A 27,599-nucleotide genomic window follows, 5' to 3' on the forward strand; every position below is an offset into this window, starting at 1 on the left:
TTTCTCACTTACCGGCGCGAGCAGGATTCGAACCCGATGCTCTAACCACTCGGCCATGGAGGCCCCATATGATAAATGATAGGATTAATCATATGATAAAGATTTGTCATACAATTATGTTCATATATGGCCTATATAAGCTTCAGTACTAATTTGAAAACGTCAAAAATTGAAATTCCCGCGATCTATAGAGGCTGCCATGATGTGTAACTCTTTTGTATTCAAGACCACAAAAATCAATAATTTTGACGTCACACCGTCTGTTCCCGTTTTTATGAGACTTTAAAATCATCCACAGGTGCTTGGTTTTAAAAAAATACCCTCACTCGTTATTATAACAGAACTTATAATAACCGGTGAGGGTATTTTTTAAAAGGGCTTATTTTGGACTTTATGGGTAGGCAAGACGTTGTTGACATGCATTAAAAATATTTTCAACAAAAAATTAATTAAATCAACTCATTATTCAGAGGGGGGGGGGGGTGTCCTGAACCCAAGCACCTGCGAGATCATCAAAGATGTGCATGTGGTTGATCTTACGAATAAATAGGTTGATGCCTTCCTGGCAAGCAGTTAATTACACTAATGCGAAGGGGAGATGTGAAAAAACGTTATTTTTTCGAAATTCCTGACCCAACCAAGTCATTTGAAAAGAAACGACTACGTAAACTGTGGATCCATCATTTGCGTAATGACAAGTTGAGGTTCAAGACATTTGTATGAAGAACGTTTATCGTCTGCCTTGTCTGCGACTCGACTGAACGTCTTCTTTTCTCAATTTCTTCTTGCGAAAGAACAGGCTCAAATCTATACGGCTCCAAACTTAACTGTTCGTGACTTGTCATGTTTGCAGTGCTGCTGATGAAATAAACTGGAACAGACAGTGTGACGTCATAAATTAAACTTCAATGACCAGTCTCTTAGCGACGGGTAATTTAAAATACATGATAGATTAATATTGATTTAATTGTTCAGCAAGGATTTTTGTTGTTAAAGACTGTCAATTACGATATCACTAAGTGATACTTTACTCATAAAGGCAACTATGTGGTTAGGGTTGCCTTTCTCTTTTAGTCAAAACTTGGACTTAAATCTGTTCAAATAAAATAAAACTCAAACTTAAGTTTGAATTATTTTCTCAAGAAATTGAAACCTGTTCTCGTAATAATGAAATAATTGCTTAAAAAATATTCGTCTTTCGTACAATTATCTTAAACATATAACATACAAAAGGCGAGTATTAGTTAAAACAAGAGATGTTTGTAAAACACATCCCCCCCCCCCCAATGGTGCAAAATTGAAAAGGGTTATACATACACATCATTTAATTGATAGTAGTATCATCAATTCAAAATATTGAGCAGGCAATATCTTCCTATGTCAAGAGTAAATTGACCATGTGACCTAAAAATCAATAGGGGTCATCTACTCTTTATGCTGTACCAGTGTACCAAGTTTGGTGTCAATCAAGCAAATACTTCTTAAAATATAGGAGACAATATATTACTATGTCCAGTTCAACAATTGACTTTTGACCTCAAAATCAATATGGGTCATCTTCTCCTGAAGATGTACCAGTGTACTAAGTTTGATGTCTGTCAAGCAAAAGGGTTATCAAGATATTGAGTGGACAGTATATTACTATGTTCAGTTTGACCTTTGACCATGTGACCTCAAAATCAATAGGAGTCATCTCCTCCTGAATATACACCACTGTACTAAGTTTGATGTCTGTCAAGCAAAGGGTTCTCAAGATATTGAACGGACAGTATATTCCAATGTCCAAGTTGACCCTTGACCTTTGACTTCAAAACCAATAGGGGTCATCTTCCCCTGAATACGTACCAGTGTACAAAGTTTGATGTCTGTCAAGCAAAGGGTTCTCAAGATATTGAACAGACAGTATATTCCTATGTCCAGTTTGACCCTTGACCTTTGATCATGTGACCTCAAAATCAATAGGAGTCATCTTCTCCTGAAGATATACCAGTGTACTAAGTTTAATGTCTGTCAAGCAAAGGGTTCTCAAGATATTGAGCGGACATTATATTCCTATGTCCAGAGTATATTGACCCTTGACCTTTTGACCTGAAAAACACTAGGGGTCCTCTTCTACTCATAACCAACCCACATATGAAATATCATTATCATCAAGTGAATGGTTCTCAAGATATTGAGCGGACAACACATGGTCTACAGACCGACAGTTGCAAAACAATATGCCCCCTCTTTTTCAAAGAGGGGCATAAATATCACTACCCCAAGGGCTATGAAATCCTATTCCACCCATCTAAGCTAAATTCTTATATCCAGCAACATGAAGGTGAAGATAACGAACAGTGATCAATCTCATAACTCCTATAAGCAATACAAAATACAGGTAGGTAGTTTGGCAAATACACACCAGAGGTGGGATCAAGTGCCTAGGAGAAGTAAGCATCCCCTGTCGACCGGTCACACCCGCCGTGAGCCCGCTATCTTGATCAGGTAAACGGAGTTATCCGCAGTCAAAATCAGTGTGCCAAGAACGGCCTAACAATCGATATGAAACACGTCAGACAGCAATTGACCCAATAATATGTTGTATTGACGAACTAGATCGTTATAACGACCATAGAATTTACGAAATGCTGCCTTCAATCGAGACTGTTGAAACCCCTGTACCATCAACTTGTTTGTCAGTAGCTTACCTCGATTTAAAAACTGACTATACGCAGAACAAGCTCTTGCATATCGAATCAGTTGAGATATATAAACACCATATGCAGGTGATAATGGAATATTGCTACATAAATATGGGAAGTTTATTTATTAGCATTGTCCATTGTACAAATAGAAATTAAGTGCATCATAATATATACTTTTAAAGGTAAGGTGTACAATGGATACTCATACCAACCATTCATACTCCACTCAAATATTTTAAAAATAGGGATTATAAATTTTGATTAGTGCAAAATTTGTTAATTTTTCTAAGGTCATCTCAAATCTTTTAAAATCAACTTAGTGACATTTTTGGGCAAAAACACCTGAAACACCTTTTAAGCCAAATGGTCCTGGTCAAGCATATTTTGCTTTTAGGCCAAAACTTTGTAAGATCATTTGTGCACTTTGACAATTATTTCTAACTATTCGGGCTAATATAATGAAGAAGTATGGATGTTTCAATTTTCATTACCATTTAATACCAAAACCATATCTCCTTTGCTTGACCAAAAAAGCCCCCCCCCCCCCCCCACACACACACGGTAAGGTTTAGATATTCCACTGTTTAATCTGTGATTTTGGGGCGAAGTTGATCATTTTCCTTTAATGAACAGGTTCAGTGGTACGATAGATTTTTCATTTTCAAGACAAATAGAAATATAAATTGTTTGCCTAAGTGACCAGTAAAAAGAAGTAATGATTTAAATCAGATACTTGGAACAGTGTTGATGTTAACTTATGAAATTTTTATATTGTATACAAGATATCATCCAACCAACAGACATACTTTTAAACTTTCCTGGTTCAGATTTTGATATAATTTTTATTTTGTGAACATAAATCAATATTTGTCTAATCACAGGAACCGGTAATTTTGTCAGTAATGATAATAATGAGTCTATACCATACCACCCCCGTGTTTTTATTAGGTGGTGGTATGGTATAGACCCTGTTTATCATTACAGACAAAATGGTAATATATTTACAAGTGCACTCTACGTATTGTTCTCCACGGACAAGGGCGCATCCAGAAATTTTTTAAAGGATGGGTGGATTGCGACCCAAGTTTGTGCCTATTCCGCCCCAAAGAGGGGTGAATGTCTCAAACTGGTAAAATGACCAATTTTGTTTAATGCTATGGAAGTAAAGTGGAGTGACTACACTGTACAACCCTCTCGATCCGCCACTGATGAACAAGAACTACATTGCGGGGATGAGGAAGCACAGGGTTCATTTAGAATAATTGTAATGTTTAAGGAAATCTTCTTATGGGAGGAATTATATTTTTTCTCCCATGGGATTTTGGTGGGAGTGAAAATCCCCCCAAGTGGGAGTGAAAATCCCATGGGATTGTTTGATTTCAGGTGAAATATCTTATAAACTACAATAATTACAAGTGTAAATGTTGGTGCATGTCTTGTGAACATAAAATCCCATCTTTTTTGTAAAGGGTTTATTTGTATCCTTAATAAAAGGGTTGGCGAAACTCCGGACTTTTGTCGTGTCTAGAGTTAAATGTGTAGAGCAGTATAGGACATGCATGCTCTTCTCTGCCTGCTTGTCTCTTCTCTGCCTGCTTGTCTCTTCTCGATCTGCTTATCTCTTCTCTGCCTGCTTGTCTCTTCCCTGCCTGCTTGTCCCTTCTCTGCATGCTTGTCTCTTCTCGATCTGCTTATCTCTTCTCGATTTGCTTGTCTATTCTCGATTTGCTCGTCTATTCTCGATTTGCTTGTCTCTTCTCGATCTGCTTATCTCTTCTCGATTTGCTTGTCTATTCTCGATTTGCTCGTCTATTCTCGATTTGCTTGTCTCTTCTCGATTTGTTCGTCTATTCTCGATTTGCTTGTCTCTTCTCGATCTGCTTGTCTATTCTCGATCTGCTTGTATTTTCTTTATATGTTTGTCATTTCCACACGATCTGATTTACAAGCTTTGTACGAGATACAGTTAGCGTTTATAATGAAAGTGTCTTATAGTTACTGTAACGAGTATACCTTTATACATTGATGTTCATATTGGACGTACATTTAGCCACTTAGTTGCAATAATTGTTTGGGGGAGGGGTATTTCTAATCATGCATTCTAAACATATGCTGGCTTTCTTTACGTAAATAAAATGATATTTTAGGTTAATAGTCAATATATAGATTTACAACAAGATTTGTGAGGCTCTATTCTACTGTTTTTAACAATTTCGATTTATTCCAATTTCTTAATTCATAATATTTGTGCGCCATGTTTGATGTGCTGAAGTTGAACTTCCGGTTGTCAAGTTATTTGCGCATACACATATAAAGTAGTGTTTACATCAATGGACGAGTACGGAGGGGAAAACGATTTCGTCGGTATTAAAAAGGTTTAAATTTGATATTAAGTTTAAAAAAACGAACGAACGCAGAGTATAAATGTTTTCTGCCACCATATCATTTTCCTTTCTATGTCGGAATGGCTCGAGTAATTAAATTTTCGTGCTGTTTGTCAATGTTTAGGTTTTTCGGTAGATCAACTTACGAGATCTCATGATAACAAGCATGGCGGAGCAGACGAAGAATTTTGCATGTTGTATTTGATATTTAATGAAAAACACCTTTATTAGACATACCCAAGCGCAAAGTTGGTACTTTTTTAGTGTAAACAACATTGAAGACAAATACACGGAGCTTATTACAGGTTATTCATAAAACATGTTGCACCATTATGAAGATCCTATTGAATTGTAGCCCTCTCCCGAAAATGTCAGGGGGGGGGGGGTGGAGAGGGCTACATTATTGCAGCTAGTAGCCACTATTTCAATGTCCCAGTGTTATAGGAGAAAATGACAACTATAACGTGAATCAATGCGAGGATTCATCGCTCCATCTACATGTAATATGAAATCAGTACAAAAATGGAGACAAATGTTTGATGGTGGAGATAAGTTATAGGTAACTTAGAAAAGGTTATGCTGAAAAATGGAGATAACTTTTACACACATGCAAGTTATTTGTGGAACTTCAACAAGTCAATTCATAAATCCGTAGTTATGTGAATGCATTAGATGCACTAGCTCAATTACTTGTAATTAAACATTAGATTCTAGTATAAGTGCTATTTGTTCATGGTTTCATCAACAATAAAGAAAAATCTTTCTACTTTCCGTTGTATAATAAACGCAGTTATTGAATCAAGCATGATTGTCTCTCGACAAGCTCCGAGTTTGAATACAGTTAACATAAAAGCAATTACTATCAAATTCTTTGTGCATACAATTATAAAACATGAGAACAGTAACTAAGATTTCAACAAGTATGGATATTGTATAAATTACATTTAATATAGATGTGACATTGAATGTTATAATAGTTTACATTTCTGGGGGGTATGACACAAAACGTATTCACTATGTTCTAATTCCCATAAAACTTTCACCTGCTGAAAGAAAATGATCCCCATACCGATGCACGTGCACAATTCATCCATGGAAACACACAAAGTGAAATAAAAACATATACGGCACTTGGAGACTTGGATTGATTCATTTAACTGTGAGATGAAAAACGTTGTGCGAGGTGTACTTAATCACTTGCTCGTAGTCTAATGTCTTGCAATCTTTTGTTAGTTTTCCTGAGATAAACAAAAATCCCGACGACTGTGAAGATGACTCCCAATATCAGCATAGTAACTGCTATACCCACAGCAGAACCTAAAAGAAAATATTGATACAATTTACAGATGGATGTCACAAACATAATCTTTAATAAAAAAAAAAAAAAAAAAAAAAAAAAAAAACGGATACGGGAAAAAAATAAAACAACTTACTGGAAGACACATTTGAGGAGGAGGAAGATTTAGTTGAGAAGTACTGTTGAGGGTTGGAGACATAGCCTGTGCCATCAGGAAAATACTGTCCTACAAAGACGGTAGAAGGTTGTATATCAAGGGCGAATATTTCATAAGACAGACAGAACTGTATATTAACTTCCACATTTACACAACGTACATGTAACTAGCGGTTTTGTTCTCGTCATTTCAAATTTCAGAATCAAATGATTATTGATATTTGACTCAAATGTCGCAAAACGTAGAATAGAATTTAACAAGGTCCAATCCATCAAAGATAAAATAATCTCACTGCATTATTCGTTTCATTTACTTGTGTACATATCACAGGTGGCGCTAGGTGTTGCGGATACTTGACCAACGTTCTTCAATGAGGCCGTACTCAAACGACAAATGGACTTCAGATCACAATATGAAAAGGATGCACAACTTCCAGCCTCCATATCTACACAGTTTTTGGCGCATTGAGCCAAGGTCACGCCGGTGACTATTCGGTCGTTCACAAGCTGAATAGTATGGCGTGCCGTCTTTTGGAAATCTTCTGTGTAGTTCCCTACAATACATAGAATAAATGACCAATCTTCAAAATCAACAAATCCACTGCGTTTTAGTGCAGTGTGTAAGTGCATGTGTGTGTGTTAGTTTTTTAAAGATAGAATATGACGTACGTGAATAATGGTTGCACATGGGATTGGAAATAACATCAGCTTTAGGCACATCGAGAACGTGGGTTTTCCCAAGGAAACATGTGCCAATGTCGAAACAGAAGTCGAACGACTTGCAGTTGAAGCCCATGTAGTTGTCACAAAGTTTTGCACATTGGTTGGTGTCGAAGACTTGCTGGTAGATCACGTTGGAGGACGACAGGACGGTCTGGCCTGGGAGCTTGGTAAATTTACTCGTGTAGTCCCCTTTGTTATGGACACATTCAATCAATATGAATACCATGTGTGTATATTGCATAATACATAATACTGAAGAATTTTAAAAACTTAGAAAAATATTTTTGCAGAATTTCTTAATCTACAGCGAAACTCTTTTCATTCACACTTTGAAATTACAAAATCGTTAACATTAATGAAATAATTTATGACTTCTTTACTTATGTATAGGTCTGTTCCTTGGATGTTCTTGATGGCCCCTGGATGTTCGTCTGGGTGAAGATGAGAGAGAATACACGTGCCTGTTATCAGCTGATATTCGAAGGACTGACACACGAAGGAAGTCTGGTCCACACATGCCTGCGCGCAGTCGTCAATGGACTGGTGGGTAAAAACGGTGTCATCGAAATTAGGAACGTATCTATTGGGCATGCTTTTAAATGATTGCAATGAGGCAGCTGAAAATAGAGATCAAAATTAATTATAAATGCGATTGTAATTTCCAGTATCCAAACATAATTACAGTATAACTAACTTTAATTCTGTTAAAAAGACAAATCTTATCGATTCAAGTCTTGATTTTGCACGGATAAACTAATTACTGGCTGAGGGAGGGAGATCTTGGCTGTCCACCACATCATTGACGATATCCTGGGCGGTGTATACTTGACTCTGAAATTCAAGAAACTTGTGTAAGATACCCAAGATACTGAATAACAATAATATTTAAACACAGTATCATATAAATTGGCGTCCCGTTCAGGTTAGAATAGGTCTTCAGTACCCCTTGCTTGTCGTAAGAGGCGACTAAATGGGGCGGTCCTGCGGATGAGACTGCAAAAGCCGAGGTACGGTACCACAGCAGGTGTGGCACGATAAAGATCCCTCTCTGCTCAAAAGCCGTAAGCGCCGAGCATAGGCCTAAATTTTGCAACCCTTCACCGGTAATGGTGACGTCTCCTTATGAGTGAAATATTCTCGAAAGGGAAGTTAAAGAATATTCAATCAATCAATCATTTATATTGGCAATTTGCAAAACAAAATGTAAACACATATAAATTAAAGTCGTCAACAAATGTATATAAAATATATACTTTTTTACGACACCGTCGCCTCATTTCTCGTCCACATTAAAATGTTACTGTGGAAATAGAATTGACTACAATATAGCCTTAGTCATCTATAACCCAAAACTAATAACATGCACTATATCTGAAACGTGAAAGATCTCCAACAGTAATGTTATAATACTTCTGGAATGCAGTATTTCAAATCACGATGTTGAATGGTCTGTATGAAACCCTAATATTTTTTGTATTCTACAGAACATTCATCAAACTCGTGTTTTTCTTAATATCAGTTTCATTGGAGGTTTTTGTGTGTGTGTGTGTGTGTGTGTGTGTGTGTGTGTGTGTGTTTTGTTGTTTTTTTATAGCTGCTTTCGAATTCTATGAAGCTGTTACGTACATATCCTCAATACCCCCTGCTTGTCGTAAGAGGCGACTAAACAGGGCGGTCCTTCGGATGAGACCACAAAAACCGAGGCCCCGTGTCACAGCAGGCGTGGCAAGATAAAAATCCCTTGCACAGGGGCTGTAAGCGCCGAGCATAGACCTAAATTTTGCACCCTCTTACCGGAAATGGTGACGTCTCTATCTGAGTGAAAAATTCTTAAGCAGGACGTTAAACAATATACATGTACCATCAATAAACTGACTCTCCTATCGTTAAACAGGATAAAAAGTCTAGCCTTGAAACAAGCCGTGAAATGGGTGAGATAATAGATAACAATGTCCAACTCACGTTCTTGTCGTATTTGATGCTAACTTGGAAGAGCTTCTTGATCACACTGTTTCTGAGATTCTGCCAAGCGTCTAACAGTGGAACTTCAACATACGCATTGCTTCCCAACGTACCTACAGAGCGAATTATTAATGCATATACAAAGTACACAAAAACATCGAAACAATCAATCAAGAACTGAACGTTACATATACTTGGAGTACGTAAAGATTTATATATATTTAAAACCATCACAGTGTCCGGTATAAGATATTAAAAGAAATAGAATAAACAGTACACAAAGTTAAAATTTTAACGCAAGCGCTTACATTTTATAATCCTCAGGCGTTACATTTTAATCTATTTTATAAAATGAAAGCGCTTGCGTTAAAATTTTAACTTTTTGTACTGTTTATTCTATTTCTTTTAAGAATTATATATATATATATATATGTGTGTGTGTGTGTGTATGTATATATATTTAAAGCACTAAAAATGACCAACGACACGACCAATAGTGAATTGTCAAATTTTCAAGGACAACCTGTCCCTTCCTCAGGACGATAGAATATTTACATAGAAAAGAAAACTACAACTAAATTACAAAAGCTGATAACAAACTAAACGTCTACATATTAAAATTATTGAGTGTAATATGTGGCAATAGAAAAGTATGTTCCCATCGAGCGCCAAGTCCCGTTAGGATCCGGGTTAGAATAGGTCCTCAGTACCCCCTTGCTTGTCGTAAGAGGCGACTAAATGGGGCGGTCCTTAGGATAAGACCGCAAAAACCAAGGCCCCGTGTCGCAGCAGGTGACGATAAAGATCCCTCCCTTCTCAAAGGCCGTAAGCGCCGAGCATAGGCCTAAATTTTGCAGCCCTTCACCGACAGTGGTGACGTCTCCATATGAGTGAAATATTCTCGAGAGGGACGTTAAACAATATACAATCGAGCGCCAAGACAGATCTGAACTGCATTTTTAGTGCTTTTTATATCCTTTTTTATTTGACCTCATACATGTATCTACTATTAGATCCGACACTTTGGATGTTGAGTGTTGTTGGATTATAGTGATATATATATATATATATATATATATATATATATATATATACAGTGTATATATATTTAATTTAAAAGAATAAAATCGAAAATGATCACATAATAATCAAGTTCCTGCTAGGACTCTTCAGACAGTTTTTGTTGATGTTTCATTGTTACATGTTAAAATTATAGTTACATAGAGAGAGAGAGAGAGAGAGAGAGAGAGAGAGAGAGAGAGAACGGAAAAACGTAATTATATGATATCGGTATAAACACAGAACCTAGGAACCAGAACATTAAAAGAGATTTCGTAGAAGTTACCCAATTATTTCTAAATTATTCAGGTTGAAATAAGGAAGTGCCCAAAATTATATGTATAAGTACATACGGTCATAAAGGTCGCACTGCTGCGTGGAGCTGACCATGTGTCCGTCCGAGGTGTGGATCTTGCTGAGGGTACACACTTTAGACGTGGAACAGTATTCAAAGCTGTTACAGGTAAAGTTCGGATTGCTATTACAGAGATCTGCACACGTATCCGGGGTCCGAATGTTCTGTATCACTGCGTCATTATTGTATTGTACCACGTGACCTGGTATCTTCCGGTAGCGCTCTGTAAGGATAATACCATAGATACATATTGTCTTTGTAAGTAGACGAAAATGAAGTTTGTAAGATGAAAGGAAATATGTTCACCTTCATTTCTAGAGAGAAAATTTTAAGTGAATTTTTACTGTGAAACTAAAATCGATATAAAATAAGGAAACATTGTACACAAAGACAACCAATGATCAGTTCCATGTATTTCATTCCAATAAAATTATTTTATCATATGAGTAAAACTGCGTGTACGTTACATGTAGAGAGATAGCTTCAACCACGTACGTAGTACAGGGGCTCTGTCCAGGAGGGTGGCGATGAAATAAGCATTGCCAGACTCCATATGGAAACTTGGCTTGGCTATTCTAAGGGGAGTAACTCCTGCTGCATTGGCTGCCACTGAGATTGACTGATAGAGGAAGATATCTTTGTAGGTTCTGACTGTGGCGTCAAACGTTCCTTAAAGCAAATAGTCAATGGTTAAATTATCGCAAAATCCGAATGTATTCGTGACTAAAAATAACATGTTGCAACACATGTAAATCCGACCATGACATTCCTTAACTACTATAAAAGGACGCATTTTACTGACCATAAAAAGTCACTTTGAATCCCATTTTCTTGTCGACAGAGTAACATGTGCTGACGTCATAGCTGTTAATGGCGGGTTCTTCAGGATCGTAGTTATAAATACTGTACGTCACAGAGTAGTGAATCTATAAAGAATATATCCACTCGGTTATACACAATGCAATATTACAAACTCAACTGCTTCGATACGCAAGAGCTTGTTCTGCGTATGGTCAGTTTTTAAATCGAGGCAGGCTACTGAAAAACAAGTTGATGGTCTGATCATTCGATTAATATCGCAGTCCGCAATAGTGTCAGTTTACAGTGTACTTTCGGATACCATTTCTTTATTCATACACAATCTGCGAATCCTTATCCGCTCATATTTAAATTTCTAAGGACACGGTACGTTTGGGGCCAAATTTGGCCCCGTGTTCAAATTAAAAGATATCCCTCAAAGTTCTTTAATAAGGTATATGTTTTTATAAAATGACTATCATATGTCCGTAAGAAGCTTTATTTTCATATAATACATACATTAATACAGTATAGTTTACGATAACGTTGTGCTATTTTGACGTTACGTTATGCGACGTCATGAACAAGAAGGCTACATGTCTTATTATTTTGGCAAAAATAAAAGTGCACTGGTACGGCACGGTATGCAATAACGAGAGGGTATGTTACATACAGTGGCATAAGTGGCGAAGGTATGCACAGTGTAACAATAATTTTTGGTACACAGCGTCGTCATTCGTGCAACGCTTTGCAACCGATTGCGGTGACTGTACCTTTTTAGGCCGATTCCGGGACCGTCTCGTTATTACATAGCGTGCCGTATCAGTGGACTGTGATTATTATTTGAAAAGTTTAATTGACTCACTCCGAAAGTTTTTATGAATTGTAAATGATTCAATGTGACGGGTGCTACGATTTGAATGACCATTTGTGTAACGGTATTTAGTAATGATAGAGTAACCCATATTCAATTAATTTTATCATTCAGCACATGTTTGTGTCTTTACATTTGGATTAAATTGCATTGTTTAAATATGAATTAAATGAATATCAGTTGTATGTATGGTGATTGGGTACATGAAACTATACTTATGTGTATATACACACCATGTTCACCCCCCCCCCCCCCCCCAAGAACACTAAAGGTGTATTCAGCTCAGCGAAGACACTAAACGATGCCACATTGGATACAGTGAAAAGAACATGAAATTCATTCAAAGTAATGTGAGAAGAAATATTAAAATGTTTTGGAATTAAAAAAAAAAAAACCACACATGATATTGGGATTGAAAATGTACAGCACACGTATTCAACACTATCACAATGAAAAGAATATAACTAAAAATAATCTTGCGGGATTTTAAGATTCAAGATTTTAGCATATGCACGTGTATCTATTTAAAAAAAATATATCATAAATACTTCTTTATATACAGCACATCTTTCAATGCATTGGTATTTTCGCAATTGAAACAGTTTGAATTATAAATCAGTATTATCGTCTCATACCGCGTCCGAAGTCTGCATGGGAGAGGATCGTACCTTAAGTCAGCCCCCCCCCCCCCCCCTTCTTGCTACATGCCTGATTTAGTCCTGTTCGGTCAGTTTCTAATGATGAATGAAGTAGTGACAGTTTAAATTGTACAAAAGTAAATTCTTTTATGACAATTCACTACCATATATAATACCGTCAGTCAAAGGTTTGTATTATCCAGCAGTTTGTTGTCACCCCCCCCCCCCCCCCCACCACAAATTAGGATTTTGAAGACCATGTTGGCTTTTTGTTTCAATTTTACAAGTATTATTTTTAGACAAAGTGAAATCCACTTCTCCGGCTCCCCCTTGAAAAAACAATCCTATGTGTCTATAATAAAATAGCTAATATACTTACATTCACGAAAGGGTAACACGTTACGAATACTGGGGTAATTGGAAAATTATAAGAATACAAATGCTGCAGATATAGACTTAGGCCTATATATAGTCGTTTCGCACGACGGCATATGCACTGTAATGTTCAATGCTATTGATATCCTTTAAATTAAAAGTAGATAAGAATTATATTGAAATATCTCTACTTTAAATTTAAAAAAAAATATCTTTGTTTACTTAATATCTTAATATTGGTCGTTTCCATTACACTACCGGCTGAGGTAACGTAGTATGTAAGTTGACTAAATGATCTATCAACCCATTGTGACGTCACTTTTGAGAATTAAGTGACGTCTGTCACTTTTGAGAAGTGACGTCTATATACCGAAATACATGTATAAATCGGCCTCGTGCTCTGCCACGCATTTAGCTATGTAGATTAATAAGAAAAAGTAGCATTTTGTATTTGGCAAAATGTTTCATATAATGCAATTTCCATTGATTAAAAGTAATTGATATCAAAGTATTCCAAACCAGTGTAAATGTCGCTTAGTTACAGGGACGGAAGTAAGATGGCATGATTAATATAATACACAACACAAGGGAAGACATGTAAATATCGTATCGTGACATTGCCCCTTTAGATTGATGTTAGGAATTTTATCATTTAATGCGGTGTTAGACGAATATATTTTCTTTTGTAATCAAAATATAGGTAAACTTATGTAACAACACCTATATAACAACATCCATAAACATGACGTGTATTTCCATGCTGTAAAAACGCTAAAAATATGAACGTAAAATAAGAAATAAGTATGGTCCGCAAAATATCACCATCGTATTTTTTTTTATGTGAAATGCTTACACATAGATCTTTTACGTGTGAAAATTTTAAAGTGGTGATATTATGCGGACCTATTCAAATATCTTTAAAAGTGGTTAAATTTTATGAAATTTTCCGGAAATTTGTGTTCCGTACGTATTTTGGCTACGTCAATGTAGTAGAAATGTAACACATTTTCAAAGTTTCGTTTTAATTTTGAGACAAGTGTATCTCCGTCAGTATTTTGCAATGTAGAAGTTTGATTCAACATGTACTTCATTTTTGAATAATTCAGGGGGCCAAATACGATACCAAACGAACTTAGTTCTTTGAAAAAGATACCAATTATAGAATCGTATATTGCCATCTACTTGCAAACATAGTTCAAGTAAAAGTTTTCTAATCTGTCCGTCGTGCACTTTTCACGTTTTCATGTATGTTGCAGGATAACCTCCGAGGTCGAGAAATATAAATGCAAGGTGAAGAAGTGATCAATCTCATAACTCCTATAAGCAATACAAAATAGATAGTTGGACAAACACGGACCTCTGGACACACCAGAGGTGGGATCAGGTGCCTAGGAGGAGTAAGCATCCCCTGTTGACCGGTCACACGCGCCGTGAGCCCTATATCCTGATCAGGTAAACGGAGTTATCCGCAGTCAAAATCAGTGTGCCAAGAACGGCTTAACAATCGGTATGAAACACATCAGATAGCATTTGACCCAATGCGAGGTTGTATTGACAAACTAGATCGTTATAACGACCATAGAATTTCCGAAATGCTGACTTCAATCGAGACTGTTGAAACCCCTGTACCATCAACTTGTTTGTCAGTAGCTTACTTCGATTTAAAAACTGACTATACGCAGAACAAGCTCTTGCATATCGAATGAGTTTAGATATATAAACACCATAATGCAGGTGATAATGGAATATTGCTACATAGATATGGGAAGTTGACGATGGAGAAACTGAAATCTCTCCGTTTGTCATACAGTTGAGTTGTCAGTTTGCCGTTAATGTCTACTTTCAATAAAATATCTAAGTATGAAGCAGAAGTGGACGACTCTGTGGTGTCCTTTATTTCGAGCTCACAGGGATATATCAAATCGACATATGAATGAAAGCTATTATTGTTAATAGACAAAACGTCATCGATATATCTAAATGTCGAATTGAAGGCCACAGCGAGATATTTTTTCTTCTCGCGTAGAAGTTTTTGAATAAATTCTGCTTCTTATGAATATAGAAACAGGTCAGCTAACAAAGGAGCACAATTCGTGGCCATGGGAATTCCAACAGACTTTTGGAAGCCCTGATTACCAAAGACCACGAAGATATTGTCAATGAGGAACTCTAGCATATTTTTTTATTTCAACTTCAGAGTACTTGTGCGTGGAATCAGGGTGGTGTTTAACAAAGTAAGTTTTATAATGACTGATCACTAGATATGAATATTTCCGTTTTCCGTTTTCGTTGAAGAAGCAACTGTTTATGATGTCAAAAAGTCTAGTCTTTAATTTAGCGTGAGGAATGGTCGTGTATAGTATTGAAAAGTCATAGGTTTTAATGTTATTGATTTGGGAAAAAGTCTGCGATTTCAAGTTTACTGAAAGTTCTTTAGAATTGTTTTAGAATCCACATTTGATTAACACCACTTCTGGCATATGTAGTCGCACAGTAAGTTTGAAGTTTCTCCTTCACAGCTGTTAATATTTTCGTGAGAAACAAAGATAGGGGCTTGGTAGAGCACTTACTGGATCCAGCAATGTATCTTTGTTTGTAAGGGTTTTTATGTAGTTTAGGAATCCAGTAAAGGTACGGTAACTCATATTCATTCGACCCATTGACTGGGATATTAAATGTGTCTAAAACTGAAGCATGGTTTTGAAGAATTTCATCTTTTGAAAGGGCAGTTGGAGTATAAGTATGATTACCAAAAGTGGAATTAATGCCAAGTTCGTTTAAAATACAGTTGTAATAATGAGCCTTACAAACAAAGACAATGTTGTTACTAGCTCTGTCAACTGGAACCAAAACATATTCCTCATGTAACCTATTTAATTCTTTTATCACTTCTGGTTTACTAAACACAGAAGGATAGATGGTACGTACTTGTGTTTTCATATGTCTAATGCGGGATTTTAATATCCCTCTTATGCTTTTAACCCATTCTGACAATGTATCGAGTTCTTTTTCATATTTAGCCCATCGTCTAGCATAATCTTCGACAGAACTCATAATAGAGATGAAGTTCTGTCGCCAATTAAAAGACCGAGGTTCTCTGTATTTAGGACCTTTTAGAATAAGTGATTTGAGGTCCTCGTTGTAATATGTAATATTCTTTTTCAACACTCACGTCACTCAGTCTGGTAATTGCCGTAACTTATGCAAGGAATGGTAATTACTGACACCATAATTTAGTATATTAATAAGTTATACTCTTACAACAGTAATTTTACGCTAGACAGGGTTATTTCTTATCTACAAGCTGAGCACGGTACATAATGATACTCTAACGGGAAATACTGATTATTACTCCATTAGGTACAATACTTACTGCTACTCACACTAAACATGACACGGATACTTCTTCCACTCACCTGGGGCACGTCATTTACTGACCCTCCAAGTGGGAACGATGATTACTGATACTCAGAATGGGAACGATAGTTACTGATAGTTCTTCAGGGCTCGGTTAGGACTCGGTAATCATCATATTCATACAGGACGATGTAATTACTGATAATTCTATAGAGCGCGGTAATTATCATATCCATACAGGATGAGGTAATTATTGATATTTCTACGGGGCATGATAACTATATTCATACTGGACGAGGTAATTTTTGATACTTCTACTGGGCATGGTAATTATCATATTCATACAGCACGAGGTAATTACTGATACTTCTACAAGGTATGATAATCATATGCATACAGGACGAGGTAATTATTGATATTTCTACCGGGCACCGTAATCATATTTATACTGGACGAGGTAATTACTTATACTTCTACAGGTCACGGTAATTATCATATTCATACTGGATGAGGCAATTATTGATATTTCTACAGTACACGGTAATTATATTCATACAGGGCGAGGTAATTACTGATACTCACACTGGGAATGTTGACATTCAGTTGAATAGGAATATCACTTGCTTGAGATACCACCATCCCATCATTGTTCAGTTGTATTTGATTTTTCTGTAGTACAAACATAAAATGTGATGATGGATTGAAAAGTCGAAATAAAATTCACTATGTTACAAAATGTAATATTGAAGATAAAGTAAGTTTTGTCATTTCATTTCCACTATCGATGAATTGTAAACATAGTATCATGAATATATATTGATTTTTAGGGTCTCTCATACTTCCCCTAACCCAGTGGGGAAAAAATTATAATACTCTTCTTTATAATTCAATTTGAATGGATTAAAAGAAAATGAGATTAAATAAAGATGAATTAACAATAGGAAGTAAAGAACAAAAGAAAATAGTTACCGACATAAGTAGACAACAAGATCAAAAGAAAACGAAATACCGAGAGGAAGTAGACATCAAGATCAAAAGAAAACGAAATACGGAGAGGAAGTAGACAACAAGATCAAAAGAAAACGAAATACCGAGAGGAAGTGGAAAACAAAATCAAAAGAAAACGAAATACCGAGAGGAAGTAGACAACAAGATCAAAAGAAAACGAAATACCGAGAGGAAGTAGACAACAAGATCAAAGAAAACGAAATACCGAGAGGAAGTAGACAACAAGATCAAAGGAAAACCAAAAGAAAACGAAATACCGAGAGGAAGTAGACAACAAGATCAAAAGAAAACGAAATACCGAGAGGAAGTAGAAAACAAGATCAAAAGAAAACGAAATACCGAGAGGAAGTACAGAACAAAAGAAAACGAAATACCGAGAGGAAGTAGAACTCTAAGGTGGCGTTGATTGCTACTCCACTCATCATAAAGTCCGATCTCTTTCTGATGAAGACGTCACATTGCTGACCACGGGCGTATCTCTGCAACAGAACAGATTCTGAGATAACTTTTGTTTCCTTTGTGAGTTGTGAAATTCATGTAATCTCATATGAGGATCATCCATGCATTATTCGTAGAGAAAAAATAAATATAATAATTGTTTTACTCAAATGATGAAAAAGTTCCTGAAATTACAAGTGCAATATGGTATTTGAACGATGAATTAAAGAAGATTAATTAATACATTTTAACTATCAATGGCGCTATACTAGCGTCGCCTACTGTCAAAGCGTGCGTACAAAAGAGAATAACGGTGGTACCTGTCCGGCGTATGTGTAATTGTTGTCAATGTAAAAGAGATCTTGTGGACTCTTCATTTTGAGGACAAACTGTTGCTGATTGGAGGCCACGCTGACATTGATAGATGCGTCGAAGGAAGCGTTCATGATGGGTATAATTGTACAGTTAGCCATAATCCGATCAATGGCATAGGCAACACCTAATAACATTCAAAATGGTACATTATATATTATACTTTATTATTCCCTATTAAATTATTCCCTATTGTGTTCTAGATAAAGCTACCGGTCGCGGTACCTCAGTGGCGGAGCGTTCACTTCGTAACCCGGAAGTCGTGAGTTCGAGCCCAACTCCTGTCATGGCCACATGAAACCTAAGACATTATAAACATAGGTTATGATAACTCCTTCGCAAAACGTTCGGTATTTAGAAGTGAGAATCATGTGTATTTCGGATATGACCTTAGAAATGGAGGTCCCGTTTAGGAACCATCACTTCTACGGCCCTGAGCGATAAATTTAGGTCTAAATTTATTGTACTTCACTTCCAGCTGGTGACGTTTCAATATGGTTGAAAAATTATCGACGGGACATAAAGAAAAACAATCAATTATTATCGATATAGCTACTTAAGTACCCCCCCCCCCCCCCTCCCGTCCTCGGTGATTCAAATTTTTGTAACGAGTTAAAAACTGTTTCTTTTCAAGATTTGAAAACATTATCATTCATTCATTTCGGAAGTGAATGAAATTGAAACTTACAGTAAGATGTTTTTACCCTATATATATTCCATATTCAATATACATTTAATAACTACCCGTACTGTGCTTTATTTGTACAGTCTACTTCATCTATTTAGAAATAGCTTATATTGAATTATCTGTTATATTGAAGTAAAGATAAATCTCCAATAAAATTATGTACATAGTTTAACATCGGTTACATTGAACTGTGGATACAATGAACAATTCTTGTTGGTCCCCTGAATTTCAATATTTCCAGAGTAGAGTGTATATCATTAAGCTTCCCATTCTAGAATTTTTCACTCGTAGTAGATGTCACCAGCTTTCGTTCAGGTGCCACTTTAGACTTTTGCGGTATGACGCTTACGCCTGTAGCAAGGATGGTACTTTATCGTGTCAACGCCTACCATGACAAATGACCTCTGTTTTAACGTCATATCCGAAAGATCCGTGACTTTCAATTCTAATGACGGGAACTTGGTGAAGGAACAGTCACTCAGACGTCTTGAGTTTGACGCGGCGACAAGATTGAGATTCGAACCCGTACCTCCTTTGAGCGTCCTAACCACCAAGCTACCGCCACTGGTTCCACATTTACCTGTATTAAAATCATGAACTTCCGTGGCTGCATCTGTATTGTAGTAAGGTGCGGCGTTGTTATGTGGCCGGAAATCATACCGTACTAATCTCAGACTTTTGTCGTACCACACCTTAGGAAATGAGCTCAATATTACATATAGCCGAGGAAATGAGCTTAGTATTACATAAAACACTGCAGTACGTATACTCTGTTGTCCCGTATACAACATTGCATCTATTCAAAGGACATTAAATATCACAAAATGTTGGAAATCGTTTGAATATACACCGTTTTCTTACATCAGCTGTGGTGGAGATTCCAGACTTGGGAACAATCTCCTCTCTGTAGATGAATGCCTGCGTTATCTGTGGTGGAGGACGAACCTGTTTCCGGTTGGTACATACTACCATGGAGGGCGTCTATCGGGGAAAATGGACATTACTTTGTAAAGTTATGGCAAAGAATTAAGATTTTGACATTTACAGTACACCCTCTACTCATTTCTAATAATTACATGACTAAATATTAATCCTACACATTCTGGTATCTACTATCTTAGGAAGTATGTGAAATTACTTCGAAAACGGTTGTATCGTCCGGAAGTCCCACACGGAATTCTGTGTAATCGTACACGTGGTGGAACTTGTGTTGTTGTCCATTGCCCTTTGTTCTGAAGCCGAAAATTTCCGCCCTGACTGGAACTTGAGAAATTCCAGAGGGAGTGTTCCATTTAGGATCTATAAAAGTAGGAAAATTCGACTCGAGAATTATACATGTGTATATTCAATCAAACTTTCTCCTTGTGCAAACTAATTCTCTTTAGATATGCAAAATTATGAATGATTAATATTGTTTTAATTGTAATGAATGATTGGTATTACTATTTTGATTATTGTGCATTCTGCAGTAATTATTGTTAAAGACCATAAATAGCAAAAAATTTAACGGCAATGCTTTTATTCTGAGGAGCTGAGTTTACTTGTGAAGTAAAAGTCCAGTGTGAATGTGGAATTGACCATAGGCCAATTCAAACACGTCCTCCAGTAGTCACAGAGAATGCCACGGACTGTCGTCTGACCCATGTACGTCTAAAACAGCAACGCTTTACGATGGATTGTAATCATCTTTCATTGTACTGACTGAGATGATTTCAGACAATACAATGTATTCTTATTACGTATAGAAACAGGTACAGAGTGATTAGTATTTTATATTAATTATGAGATTAAAAACAAAAATAACTGAGGACTGAATTATGTGTTACCTGTCCTTGATTGGTGGCGAACTGTAGGGCGTCCAGCGTGTTGAAGACATGGAGATGGTTGGAGAGTTTTATGTTCCCAAAGAATACATTATTCGTGTCATTTTGAAGGTTGTGGGTTTCACAGCTCAAGTCCGCTAACAGAGAAGAAAAAGAAACATACATTTTGTCTGTTCTGACGAATATTTTAACCAAGAAAGATATTCAAGTCTGTAATTGTAAAAGGCGGTTAAGGCGAACACGATTATAATGAATTCAACCTTACAGCGAAAGGATTTTTATTTCCTGTTAGTACATATTATATAGGGCTCACGGCGGGTGTGACCGGTCGACAGGGGATGCTTACTCCTCTTAGGAACTTAAAGTAATTCCACCCTCCTGTGATGTCATCAGATTTTGCAAAGTCAATGATTTATTTAGATTTATGCATGATAGGAACATACATTTTGTTGGAGTCTTTTCTGATAGGTATTGTAAAAATCTTATTAAAAATAAACTATTTCAAAAGTCTAAGTTATAGATGAATAATCAATGATAATTTTCAAAATATTGAATCCAAGGGCAATAACTCTATTTTTATTGATTTCTTTATCAAGTCTATTATGCGATAGATTTCCTTTATTTGTACATACATTTTGTATGTTTTTGTGAAGATAGTTTCATGAAATTGTTATGAATGCTATTATATCGTCATAACCAGTTTGTATGACATTTTGATAACGCTGTTTAGGGAAAACTTCAATTTTCTGACGGTGATATATGATTCTGTTTATGTACATGTACGTCTTGCATCTTAAAAAGTGTGATGACCTAGGTATTTTATTTGATAATTTATTAGTTTTAACTCTAGTGAATGGAAATAAATACACTTTTTAAACTTGTATTAGATAAAACTGCGAGTATGGAGTTACCTTAATGGATATAACGAATTACATTTATAACAAATCAAAATTGTTCGTTCCCAACACTTCGATATAAGCATGTTTTATTACTTCAGTCCCACACTGGTGAAAGAAGTATTTTAAATCAGCTATTAAGGTTCTTAATAACATGACACCAGAATATATGAAGTTCAGAACGTTTTTAATTTTATCAGCCAAGTTAGTTCCAGAACAAGAAGTAGCGATAGTGACATTTTATATTTACCAAAAGTTCGAACTGAATATTATAAACGGTCTTTTAAGGTATCCTTCACAATTTTATGGAATCAGTTGCCCAAGTCTGTCAGAAGCTGTGGTTCTATTACACCTTTTAAATCAGCATATTTGCAGCATTATTTCTCAAATAAGTGATATGTAGGTATGATATGTATGTATGCATATGTATGTGTGTGTATATGTATGTATGTGTGTATGTATGTATATATATATATATATATATATATATATATATATATATATATATATATAAAATATATATATGTGTGTGTGTGTGTTTATTTTCCCCCCAGTGATATCGTGTGTGTATTTTATGTATATATTTTATATTATGTTATATCTATTTTTTTATTCTCTCATTTACCTGTCTGTGAATATGTTTTATACAGGACCACAATGTAAACTAGTCATTTGTACTAATTGTGCTATCCTGTCTAAATAAAAGAATTTATTATTATTATTATTATTATTATTATTATGTGACTCTCGATAACTCGAAGTTCAAGGGACCTTGATAAAACTTATTAAAAATAAACTATTTCAAAAGTCTAAGTTATAGATGAATAATCAATGATAAGTTTCAAAATATTGAATCCAAGGGCAATAACTCTATTTTTATTTAAAAAGAGATCGAAATTCGGAAATTGAAGGTCCGCCGGTATGGTTAAGATTTTACAGTAACCGGAAATGTATACCAACAAGATCATATGATATCGTTTTGACATGTTTTCCTTCATATTCGTCAGGTACTTTGATATCAAAATAAAAAACCTTATTTTGTATTAATAAAAACATTTCAAAGTTTATGTATTTATTTGTTCTTTAATCATGCTTAGATAGGCATACAAAACCAAGTTCAGATGACGGTTTACTATCGCAAACTAAACAGAGCACAATGTTATGTCACTTTACCCAAAACAAAAATTCTATCGAACGAGTAAAACGATGTTTTAGATTAACTTTACACAAAGAACAAACTCGAGAAATTTAACAGTCTATAGATCTCTAAATTATGTAAAAGAAAACAAACTTACTCTTTCGTTGTCACGTCAAAACAAATTCTATATTTCATTCATAGTTGGATTATATATAATTTTAATCATCACGACTCGAAACCCCAGTGCAAGGTGTAAACTGACCAATTAGCCAATTATATACTTAAGTGTGTCACCTCCACAAAGAAGCACCGGCGATGTTTCAACTATGTAAACACCTAATTACACCTCCGGCATTCAACAAAATCCAGGTAAGGCCCAAGCGGAAATTATTACACGCTTGTGTAACGGTGGGCATATGCTACCACCACTTCGAGAGATCGAGAGTGAAAAACAATGAAATGTGTTTTACGGGACCCAACTTCACTTCGAGAGATCGAACTTTCAAGAGATCGATAGTAAATTTGCTTTCTTATATAGAGAAAAAATCGGGACCATGATTTCACTTTGAGAGATCAAAGTTCGAGCCATCGAGAGGCACCTGTATTTGAACTATGCTTTATTTTAATCATTAAATGATTTAAGTGTTGCATGAGCAAATACGAATATACAATCAATATTACTGCAGTATTAAATGTATTCCCCAATGATGTATCTTAAAAAGTGGAAAGTCTCTTTTACACAGTACATTTCTGAGGACTTGACGAAACAGTCTCTTTTATAAAGAGTACATTTCTGAGGACGTGACGAAACAGTCTCTTTTACACACAGTACATTTCTGAGGACCTGACTAACCACCTTAATTAAAACTCACGGTTGACGTAGAAAAGTTCGTTTGTGTTGTAGTCGTAAATCAATTTGAAGACATCGCCGGACAGCAGCATGAAGAGGGCAGCTCTGTTGTTGTTGTAGTCGTAATATTCCTCCGCGGACACAGTCGTGTTTGTCTCAATAATTGCAGCCTCGATCTTTGTGGTGAAAGCATTGACCCCATTTAATGAAGGCATAGGAGGAGCTGAAGATCGAAAATCACATATCGATTAAGTATATACAATGTATTGTTTTCATGTGTTATCATGATATTATGTTGTATGTAATATTGTACTGAAAAACCCCGGATTATAACCATGCAGTCCATTATCATTAGGACCAACAGTCAACATCGAGTGGCATGTTGACCTGCTGCCGTCACATTTCATTTCAATTAAACGATTAGCAGATTAAAATGTGAATTTTACAGATAAAAGTGTAAATTGTATAGATGAAAGTGTAAATTTTACAGATTAAGTGTAAATTTACTGATTAAAGTGTGGAAAATAAATCTTAAAAATTGTCAATTAAACAAGAAACTGCTTTCTTTGTTGATTCATCGGGTGATGAAGGTAGCTAACATTAATGAAAAAATGCATGACCCACCCATGTAAGCGGGTTATGCAAATTTTTTATGCAATGATTGCTACCTTCATCACACGATGAAACAACAAAGAAAGACATTGTATTGTTTATATTTACATGTATTTTTTGAAAAATATAAACAAGAATTAAGCTCTAAAATATCAAATGGTTGACCCATTTTTTACGTTAAACGGGATAGCCAATGCATCCTTTGACCTTGATGACGCTCCATATTTGGTAATGAATATGCAGACAGGTGGTGCTAGAAAACTGGATCGAACTAGTTTGCAACAAACATTTATTCAATGTATGATGAAAGCGATGTCAATTTCAAAAGAAATATAAGAAACGATTCAGTGAATAATATTGTGGCATTGATGCGCTTCCGTAAAAAGCATCATATTAACCACTAAAATAAATATATATAACCACCAAACAGCGACTTAAATAAATCTATATAATCACCAAACAACAAAAATATATATAATTCCTGAACAACAGCTACAGAAAAATGCCCATTATCTTTGGATCGACGTTTAGCTGGGCCCTTACTCAGTACTACTAAACAAAATGCTTGAGCAATGCAACAAGCTTTTATTTTGAATATGAAACATTATATATCATTTTTTAAGTTGAATTACTTACCCCAGTTCATAAAATCAATCCGTAATAGCTCCTAGTGACTGAAAATTGTAAAACCGTCTGCACTTTCACTTATCGCAGCCATTTTAACCGGCGTCACTAGCTACCCAAATCAACTAGATTATTATTTGTCTGTTAGTGTGGTTTGGATGAAAATAGCTATTGATATAATAAGAGCTTAATACTTATGTAGCATAATGAATTAGTATTCCTTTCATCCTTTGTTTTTTTGGGGGGGTTTTTTTGGTAAATTGTGGCACCGGTCAAAAGGACTGATAAGTGAGAGTGCAAACGGATTTACAATTTTCAGTGATTGGAGCTATTACGGACTTCAATTTATGTATTGGGGTAGGAAATTCAACTTAAATAATATCTAATGTTATAAATTCAATGCACAAACATTCTGGTGAGTTGTACTGAGCCAGGGCCCAGCTAAAAGTCGACCTATAGATAATGGGACATTTTTCTGAATTAATTTCTGCATGTCTTAGGAAGTATACGGAATTTCTGGATGAACTTTGGTAGTAATATAGATAGATTATGCGTGATTATATAGAATACAAAGTAGATTTGTAAACCATTTGATTTGTTTGGGTGTTTTTTTCATCGGCAAACTTACGTACTCTATACTTATGGGTTCTATACATTTTCTTGTTGATAGTAAATTCGAAACCAAGCGATTTAATTGGCTGTGATTTGAACTCACTGATTTAGACGAAGTGCAGGTAGGTTGCTTTTTGACTCTAGGTGTGTAAGAGAAGATATTGTTACAGAGAGGGCGTGGAAACCAGCCTCGCTCATGGCTGTGATGGATGTTGCCCGGAAACAACAGGTATCGTCATCATAAAGTAAATAGGTCTATAATTCTGCCTCCATTGCTTCGCTTCCAATATTAAATCCATCGTATGAATTCACCATATTACAGAAGTCGGTATGTTTAATGTTTCTGAATATGGCAATTATTAATATTAGGGGATGCTTACTCCTCCTATATACCTGATCCCACCTCCGGTGTGCCCAGGGGTCCGTGTTTGCCCAACTCTTAATTTTGTATTCTTTAAAGAAATAATGACATTGATCGCTGTTCGTTATCTTCACTTTTCTCCGTTTACCTGACCAAGGCACAGGGCTCGTGCGGGGTGTGACCGGGCAAAGGGTATACTTACTCCTCATAGTCACCTGATCTCGCCTCTGGTATTACTAAGGTCCATGTTTGCCCTTCTCATAATTTGTATTCTTTGTGGGCTTTATGATATTGATTGATTGAACATTGTCTAACGTCCCTCTCGAAAATTTTTCACTCATATGGAGACGTCACCATTGCCGGTGAAGGGCTGCAAAATTTAGGCCTATGCTCGGCGCTTATGGCCATTGAGCAGGGAGGGATCTTTATTTTGTGTACTAATACAATTTGTAGTTTATCTAAGGATAAATAATGTACGATTGAATAAATCACTAATTTGGTAAAAGATGTTTTGTGTCACCAAGGGTAACACTACACTGCATTTAATTCATACAACAAAATTTGTATTTAATAAATGGAACGTCTTTCAGCCAATCGATTAATCAATCCTGTAAAACAACGTTTTGATAGATAAAATATCGTCTTACGATTGGGGGCTTGTGTAACACCAGGAGCTCTCACACCCACATGACAGGTATAAAGACTGGGGTCATCTGACGTCACGAACGTGACGAGGAACAGCAGTGACACTAGAACTTCGAGTTTCATCTGAGTAGAAAAAGAAATTGATATTAGAGAAGTTTAAGTTTCGTCACAAGCGGTAGATTCAAATGCCGAATTTCCAATGCTGGTTTACCAAAACGAGGTCATGTAAGGAATTTTTTCAGTTTATTCGTCATTTTACTCAGATTATATCCATGGAACGAACATAATGTGGAGTTATCAATGGAGTCAAGATTTACCACGGCATACAAATGTAAAAGAGGACAACAGTTTCTGCTCTTATCTACCGATTTTGTAACGATAAAAGATGCACCCGTAAACAAACTTCAAATTACTTACAAAGCACATTTAACAGAAACATATCGCGAAAATTAAAAACCTGAATTGTTTCGTTGGGTGGGGTTTAGGAAGGAAAATGAAAAATAAAATCCTACCTTGCCCTGGTGATTTAGGGTATTGTCACTGAGATATAACTAGTAGCTGGGAGGATAGAGAGGAGTGAACTATGGTCCCATTTAGCGGGTTTATCAGAGTATGCTGATAGCAACCCGTCACGAAACGCCCGTCTTCTATCTGTAAACATAGGCACACAATGTATTTTACTTAACGGCCATTGATAAATCAAATGTATTTACGGTAGAATTTCATATTAAAGCTTATACAGATGATTTTACCTATACAACACATGATTATGGTGCTTATTTTCTTATGAAGACACCGGGAGTCCCTTGTCATTATATATTACAATACAGAATCACTCAGTTACTTATTGTAGAATTACTTCTCTGT

The 27,599-nt window shown here is 35.9% G+C and overlaps 1 protein-coding gene across 1 annotated transcript; it reads right to left on the reverse strand.

Annotated features, from left to right (window-relative positions):
- Positions 1–5,996: 5,996 nt before the first annotated feature.
- Positions 5,997–27,331, reverse strand: LOC130054319 (uncharacterized). Its single transcript, XM_056163778.1, has 21 exons — positions 27,245–27,331; positions 26,735–26,855; positions 23,901–24,101; positions 20,998–21,131; positions 20,713–20,821; positions 20,310–20,470; positions 20,033–20,152; positions 19,752–19,863; positions 18,432–18,610; positions 18,048–18,152; positions 17,248–17,334; positions 11,426–11,549; positions 11,119–11,292; positions 10,622–10,846; positions 9,210–9,322; positions 8,009–8,078; positions 7,628–7,864; positions 7,194–7,436; positions 6,839–7,078; positions 6,505–6,594; positions 5,997–6,388 (listed from the first exon to the last, which is right to left on the reverse strand). The coding sequence occupies exons 2-21, from the start codon at positions 26,853–26,855 to the stop codon at positions 6,261–6,263; spliced, it is 2,973 nt and encodes a 990-aa protein (XP_056019753.1). The 5' UTR covers positions 27,245–27,331; the 3' UTR covers positions 5,997–6,260.
- Positions 27,332–27,599: the final 268 nt, after the last annotated feature.

Source organism: Ostrea edulis, chromosome 4 (assembly GCF_947568905.1).
Source record: "Ostrea edulis chromosome 4, xbOstEdul1.1, whole genome shotgun sequence".
Lineage (NCBI taxonomy): Eukaryota > Metazoa > Mollusca > Bivalvia > Ostreida > Ostreidae > Ostrea > Ostrea edulis.